The 7,619-nt window shown below is 39.0% G+C and overlaps 1 protein-coding gene across 1 annotated transcript in view; it reads right to left on the bottom strand.

Moving 5' to 3' along the window:
* Positions 1-813: 813 nt before the first annotated feature.
* Positions 814-7,619, bottom strand: part of PRTG (protogenin) — a 116,826-nt gene continuing 110,020 nt past the window's right edge. Inside the window, exons 16-20 of the mRNA XM_044231171.1 lie at positions 7,073-7,255; positions 5,632-5,752; positions 4,191-4,356; positions 1,855-1,959; positions 814-1,380 (exon numbers count right to left, since the gene is read on the bottom strand). Coding sequence (XP_044087106.1) covers positions 973-1,380; positions 1,855-1,959; positions 4,191-4,356; positions 5,632-5,752; positions 7,073-7,255 — 983 coding nt within the window. The 3' untranslated portion in view covers positions 814-972. The remainder of the gene's footprint in view (positions 1,381-1,854; positions 1,960-4,190; positions 4,357-5,631; positions 5,753-7,072; positions 7,256-7,619) is intronic.

The following is a 7,619-nucleotide window of genomic DNA, read 5'->3' as shown; positions in this document are numbered from 1 at the left end:
TGGAAGGCACTGTTACCATGATAACCTCTAGTTTATTTTATGGTCTACTTGCATTTATCTTTATTCTTAATATTTTATGAAATTTCTTTACCCTTTTTTTTTTTTTAAGTCAAGGTGGGATTAAAAAACAAAAAACTCTAACCAATTCTCTTTAAAAACGGAGTTTTGCAACTAACTCTGGAAATGCTGAGGATGCTTTGCAAACTAGACAGTGCAGGCTTTGGCCGACCGTCAGGCAAAGGGGAAGGTAGAAAAGGCACGGCTCTAGGCAGCTGAGGTTTGGGGTACAGCAGGTAAAGCACTCTAGACTCTAATGCCCGAAACAGAAAGGCCCTTGGAGCCAGAGTATTCCCTATATGCTACTGAAGAGTTCTGTTCTCAAAAGAGACACTCTTTGTTTTGGTCATTCGTTAAAATCAGCAGTCCCACTTTTTCTCTTCTCAGTGGTTCGACAGTCCTCATAGCAGAGGTATGACATTCTCCAAACCATGCAGATGTCATAGTTTTCTTTAAAAAAAAATCAGAGCTTCAGATAAACATTCTTACTCATATACCTATATGACTCCTTTGATCACACACACTACACATACAGCAATGAAAACAAAATGCTACTAGGAAGTATCATTGGTTACGGAGTGGAGATCAACTATCACAACACACGAGGTAACAAAGTTGTCTTCAGAGTTTGCCATCTGGCAAACTGAGGTAGATAGTCAGCAAAGGGGTTTTCAAAAGTCTTCCCTTTGCTCCAGTGACATATTTTATAATCCAGTCAAGTATCTAGACTGTCTTTTCACATTGCTGACAATGAAACATTCAAAGTATGTTGTTTAAACATAAAAAAATGAAAACACATTAAAAAAAAGAAGGCTGAAATACCCAATAAGACATCAAGATTTTCAAAAAGGCTTTGGCTCCCTGTTCCTTGTCCTTCGAACAGACTTAAAGGTGAGAATACCTGAACATCGCTGTCTAGATTGGAAAATCATTTTTGTCAAAGCGCAGCATGGCAGACGGCGGCTGCAGACCCGAAGAAGTCGTCTGCTCGGCATCCGGGGGCATGGCTGGGTCTTCACACTTACTCACAGAGCCATCCCCACCTGAATCACTGCCGGTGAAGGAACTGGAGGTCAGGGGTGTGGTGCTGATGACTGAGGACAGGTGGATCTCATCATTGGACTCATGAGAGAACCTTCCAGAATCCCCAGTCTCGTGGCTGCCTTCGCTGTTTGCAGAGTGCTCCGTATCCGCAGCAACACCACCAAAGGGCCTTGGGAAGCTGGCGGTCTGACCCGGGGAGCTGGGGGAGTCTTCATCACTGACCAACACAGTGGTGCCTGGCTGGTAAAAGCACACTGCTTGAGTAAATCTTCTTTGAGGCTAGGCAAAAACACATAAAACACTGTTAGTGATGGCAGGGTGCTCTGGGAAAAATAATAGATATGGTTTTATATACCCTATAGATTCTGAGATAGTCATCTGTTCAAGGACATGGGTGAAAGGTCATCATCAGGAAGAGATGATCTAGGTCAGTAGTTCCCTACCTGAGTGGTAACCCATCAATACTGGGGCAAGTGTAGTGCCCAAAGGCTTCTTCAGTGATTTTTTTGATGCTTACTCCTGCCATATCCCTTCCTCCACTGCCACCCATTCCCTGCTGAAAACCACAGCTCTGATTACTTTCCAACTACCACTTCAGTGATCACGCATCATGGCTTTCCACAGAGTTATGCCCCAAATTAATAAAATCATATCCAGACAGAACATGAAAATTAAGGCCTTCATTTATACTTTTTAATTATCATTTCATGATACCATGAGCTGCCAAAAATTTTTCTCATTAAGTTGGGTTACCTGGTCAACTTTTATCTTCTTCGAATCTTGGAAAAATAGCCATTTTTTCTTAGAGTTGTTTTTAATTATAGGACCATAGCTATTAATTATCAGGTCAGTTCCTCCCTGGAGAAATAAAAGGAGAAAATAGAAATACTATAGATTTCAGTTTATTATACGTAGTATATAAAATTTTTAAATGTTAAAATAAAAAACCGTCAGGGACACATCACTATTTCTTCTTTTACACAAGCAGTACCCCCACAAAAACAGGGTGTTTGTCAGTGATCAAAAAGATATAATAGATTTAATCTTCAGAGATATATATGCTGAAGTATTTGGGATGAAGTGTAATAATTCCCAAAACTATTTCCAAATGTTACAGCAAACAAAAGTACATAGGAATATGTATGACAAGGCACTGACAATTATTTGTGCGTTCATTACATCACTCTTTCAGCCTTTCCACATATCTGAAAAACACGAAGTTTTGGGAAGCGGTTGGGAAGAAAAAACCGTGGGCCTGCATGTGCTCAACAAAATGGCAATAAAAGGAAGATCAGCTCTTAGGCTAAGCCAGGGACACAGAGAGACCTGATTTATCTGCTTTATACAGGTCCCCACTCCAAAAAGGCCTCTTTTCACTTAAGATTCTCTCTCTTTTCTCCCCATGTCCTCCTCCCCATGCTGCTTCTCCGAATCCTTTCTCATGCCCAAGGTAGTTCCAAGGTAGTAAAAAGAGAACCCCAATGTGCTTTAGTACTTTTTATGCTTATTTGGAAGTTTTAGGTTCCAGTGTTCTAGATTAACTGGAAATAAGTGGAATGGCTTACATTGGTTTCAGAAAATAAAAGCTAAATCAAGTTGCAAACAATAAAGACAACAGGAGTAACAAAAATGAAGTCATTATTACTTACTCATAATATATATAGTATATTATACTGTACTAGATTTGAGTAGCTTGCATTTGTTAAATATAACTATATTAAATTTAATAGCAGGGGCAACTGGGTGGCTCAGTCAGTTAAGCATCTGTCTTCAACTCAGGTCATAATCCCAGAGTCCTGGGATCGAGTCCTCCATCAGACTCCTTGCTCAGTGGGGAGAGCCTCTTCTCCCTCTGCCTACTGCTCCCCCCAGCTTGAGCTAGCTCTCTTGGACAAATAAATTCTTTAAAAAAAATTTAGTACCAAACTGCCTGCAATTTTGTTATATTTCTGTTATTCTAAATTTTAGGGAAGGGTTGGAGAGGAAGGATTTAGAACAGGTTTTGTTAAGCTTCCTCTGTAAAGGGCTAGATAGTAAATATTTTAGATTTTGCGGGCCTCATATGGCCTATATCTCATTTTCTCTTTTATTTTTGTCCTTCAAAGTACCCTTTAAAAAGGTGAGAAACAGGGGGCCCCTGGATGGCTCAGTGGGTTAAGGCCTCTGCCTCCAGTTCAGGTCATGATCCCAGGGTCCTGGGATCAAGCCCCGCATCGGGCTCTCTGCTCAAAGGGGAGCCTGCTTCCTCCTCTCTCTCTCTCTGCCTGCCTCTCTGCCTACTTGTGATCTCTGTCAAATAAATAAATAAAATATTTAAAAAAAAAAGGTGTGAAACATTCTTAGCTCATATAAAAACAGGCTATGGGCTGGCCTGGGATGGGCTACAGTTTGTGGATACCTCATTTACACCACATTGGTTGCAAGAGCTATTATAATAATGCATACTATCTAATGTTGCAATGTGACCAAAAATAATTTTCATTTGGTGTTCCTAATGCTTATCTCTGTACTATTATTACATATAGTAGGACATGAAGTAACATCATCCAATGACACTTCTTTCTTGTATCCAACTTCCTCAGGCCATAATAGGAAAGATCTTGAAACATCTATTTAGATAGTCTATATTTTAAAAAATATAGTTTATACCTGGAATGTTCTAATGTCCATGGCAGTTAAAAAAAAATCAAATGAAGTATGAAAATGGATTAATAAAAAAACTGCCCACTGAGTAAATACAGGGCAATCCAAACTGTAGTAAATATAGACTAATGACCCTCTGTTCTTATCTAAAACTTGTTAGCTCTACATAATCCCATCTAATTGCATTTATGCTATTTTTTCATTTTTTTCTATCTCTTTAATCTTTTATTTCTTTATCTTTTATCCATCCCTATCTTTATCTCCCCATATATATTATGTAAGGAAGGATCTGGGTGTAACTGTTTTGTATTTCCTCAAGTAGAATATGGATGTAATATGTTCAACATACTATTTTTTAGTAAGCAAATCTCACATACCAAGATGTGAGATGGGAAGGGAACGGAGAGAAGGATTACACAGCAGATCAGTATCTCAGCTCAGAGTACCTTTGCATCAATGAAGCTGTTCGGCATTATCATTGGTATTAAGGATTCTTCATTTTCTACAACTCCCCCCAGGTTCTTTCCAGCTTCATTTCCACGGGCTAGGGAGGTACTGGTGCGAGATAACTGCTGAGTTCCATTCTGTGCTGTCTTGGAAGCAGATGATTTCCTGAAATATTGCAAGCAAAGGAAACCTTCCAATTTTACAGGAGATCTGGACAAATGTACCAAATTTGGCCTATAATCACGACTTTGCAAACAGTGAAGTTCTTCAATGCTTATTTCTCAAATACCTTTAGAACCTGAGTATTAGATTTTTACCTCAAACTCACTCCCGCAAACTTTTATGATTTGAGGACACGTCTTTCTTTTAGCCCCAATATTTGCTTACAGAAAATTATTTTTTATACGTACTAAAAACCTTAATATTTACAAAGTACTATTAATTATTGCTATTACTTACTCACATTTACACAGAAATTATAATTTTAAGATTTACGGGTTCTCTCTCAAGTCTGCCTGAATGTCACACTAACATAACAACTCACTTGCCAGTTAATGATGGCAAATTTACAGTAGCACTTCTGCAAGATTTAAACAACCCTAGAACAATGTACATAAATATTTTATTTGTACAGAAAGATTTTATAAAAATATTCTTCAAGTGAGAAACCTGTACAGCAAAACTAAGCGGTTAAATATACAAAAATATGTTAGAATTCTTTAATATAGTATGTTTCCTGAGTATGTTTTTATACACAAGTACCATACAGAAAGAATACATCTCGATAGTCAATACTAATGCAGGGAGTCTAGTGATAAGGACTATCTGAAAATAGTGTGTTTCTGACCTTGTATTAAATACAGTAAACAACCTTAAAATAAATGAAAGCAAGAGCCAAAATATAAAAGGTCAAAATTAGACAAACTTACTGAATGCTGAGAATTTAGCTGAAGTCAAACTACAAATGAGACCGCTTAACAGAGTTTCCAGAGGACAAATCCCTAGTTATAACATTTATTTTAACCCCATGTCTGGAGAATCCCAAACATATGTCCTATGGAAATAAGGGAGGAGCTCTCAACAGAAGACTGCTTAGATATGAAAATATTCCAGACAGTAAGAAATCTCCTCAATCAGCATAAGCATCCGACTAAGTGTGCCATTTTAAAAAAGAAACCAAAGGATATACTTTGTACTTCTCAAAATAAAAAGGAAATGAAGAAACTAGGGCCTCATTTAAGAAGATTTTATTGGCACAGTAATTTTTTCAAATGGAAAAGTGAGCATATCTCTATAGCAATTAAGAACTCAAGTAACATTATTTTAAAATGGAAAATCCCAGTTATTCTAGAAAGCACTTGATTTCCATTTGCTTCTCATAGTTACTGTAATTTAAATGTTTTTTTAACCACCTCAGCATGGCTAGCAATGGAAACACACCTGGCTTTACTTCGGTATATCAGGATGAGAACACAGATGAGGATGCAGGTCAAGGCTATGCCAACGCCTACAGCAATGCCAGTCATTGATTTTTGGTCCAGATGGTAGTAGCCTGAATAAACTAGAAACAGAAACACATTAACTCAGTATCAATCACAAAAATAAATGATCCCATTTAAGTCAAAGATAGCTGTTTGCTTTTCTATAATTTTTCTACCTCTCCTGGGAGAATTTTTTACTGTATCTGTGTCTAAGCAGAAAAGACACATATTACTCTTTTTATCAGTGATCTCAAAGATCAGTTATATTCCCATATTGAAGATTCCAAATATGAGTTCTAAATACCATATTATTGTATCAAAACATGAACACAGTTAATAACTTTTAATGCTTTGGTTTCCTTGAACCAAAGGGCAACTTTCATGTCCTGCTACCTTAAAAGCAGATCTGCATGTTAAAGATGAGTTTCCTGTGTTTTCTGCATTTACCTAGCAGTGCTCCTCTAACTTTAATGTGCACACGGCCACTAGGGGATCTGTTAAAATACAGATCCGGATTCACTATGTCTGGGGTGGAGCCCATGATTTTGCATATCTAACAAGCTCTTGGGTAACACTCATGCTGCTCGTCCCTAGACACTCTGAGCAGCAGGTATTGAGAAGTGACTATGACTTGCTCTCCTTTGCCATGATAAGGGAGCTGCCCCCGTTACCTCACTGCAATGCTTAAACCTGTCTGCCTTGCCTTTCTCTATCTTTCTCCCTCCCTGTTTCTCTCTTCTCTCAACACCCCCTACACACACACACACACACAGGCACTGAATGACTCTCCTCTGAGGAGCTATAAGCCCTTAATCCTGTTGAGTTCAGCTGGCATTTCCTCCATTTAAAGCTCCCAGAGAACTTCCCCTGAAGAGAAGGAAAGGAAGGGGTCTTGATCTGTACCACAGGGGGGGGGGGGTCCTGGCTTCCTTCGGGACAGGACAGTTGCCCTGGAGTGAGGGTGGCTCTTTAAAGACACTACTTCCAACCGCTCTTTGGACAGAGAACTTTCTCTCCGGAAAGGCTGTTTTTCTGTGGTAACAACTCTTAATGAAAACCATGCTCTCTGCTTAAACACCACAACCAGCACAGCTGTTTATTTCCATGGAACCTCCCTGGAAGCCTCCTGCCATCAGTTTTTGGACCCTGTGGCTCGTCTGTCTGGGACGAGGAGTAACTGGGACACAGCGGTCTGAAACGGAGCTGATTCGGAGGTAAGTCTATTTCCCTGTAAAGTGCCAGGAACGGCCTGTAGCCCCACAGCATCCGGACAGCACCGCCAGGGACAATTCAAGAAACCAAGTGCAGGGATGCGGCTGCCGTGGGGAGAGAAGCCGTACAGTGCAGGAGAACGGAAGGAACACTGATCTAAGAAAGATCAATGAGGATGGCATACAGACCTTTGGCATCAGCTGAATCCAAACGCTTGGGCCTCTGATTAGATTCAGAAGTTTCCTTTGGAAGGACTGCCAGCTCCACAGAATTTGAAAAGGGTCCTTCTCCCACCTCATTAGATGCAGATATCTTGACAATGTACACGTTTCCTGCCACCAGGTTTTCTAACAGAGCCATGGTTATTGCTCCTATAAATAGAACAACTACTAATTAAGTAAACCTTATCTTTATTCATTCTTTCAAACACACCATCATGACCCTTTATTTAATAAATATTCTTCTGATTATAAAAGGAATACCATGTTCATGGCAGCTGAAAAAAAAAAAAAGAAAGTTTTAACTACTTATGGTAATCAGTGTGACCAATGATCTTGTTCTTAAATTAGAAACAACACAATTATTTTTGAAAGTATGAATATATTTCTTGCTGGTCCATCATTATCTAAAATTTCTTGAAAATAAATAGAAAGGAAAAGGCCAATGTTATATTGGAATCTCAGAGTGTTGAAGATCTGGACCTCTGATTAACTACCAAAACTACCACCAGTAATC

Source organism: Neovison vison, chromosome 13 (genome assembly GCF_020171115.1).
Source record: "Neovison vison isolate M4711 chromosome 13, ASM_NN_V1, whole genome shotgun sequence".
NCBI classification, from domain to species: domain Eukaryota; kingdom Metazoa; phylum Chordata; class Mammalia; order Carnivora; family Mustelidae; genus Neogale; species Neogale vison.
Note: the sequence above shows the minus strand (reverse complement) of the source record. Positions and strands in the feature narration are given on the sequence as shown.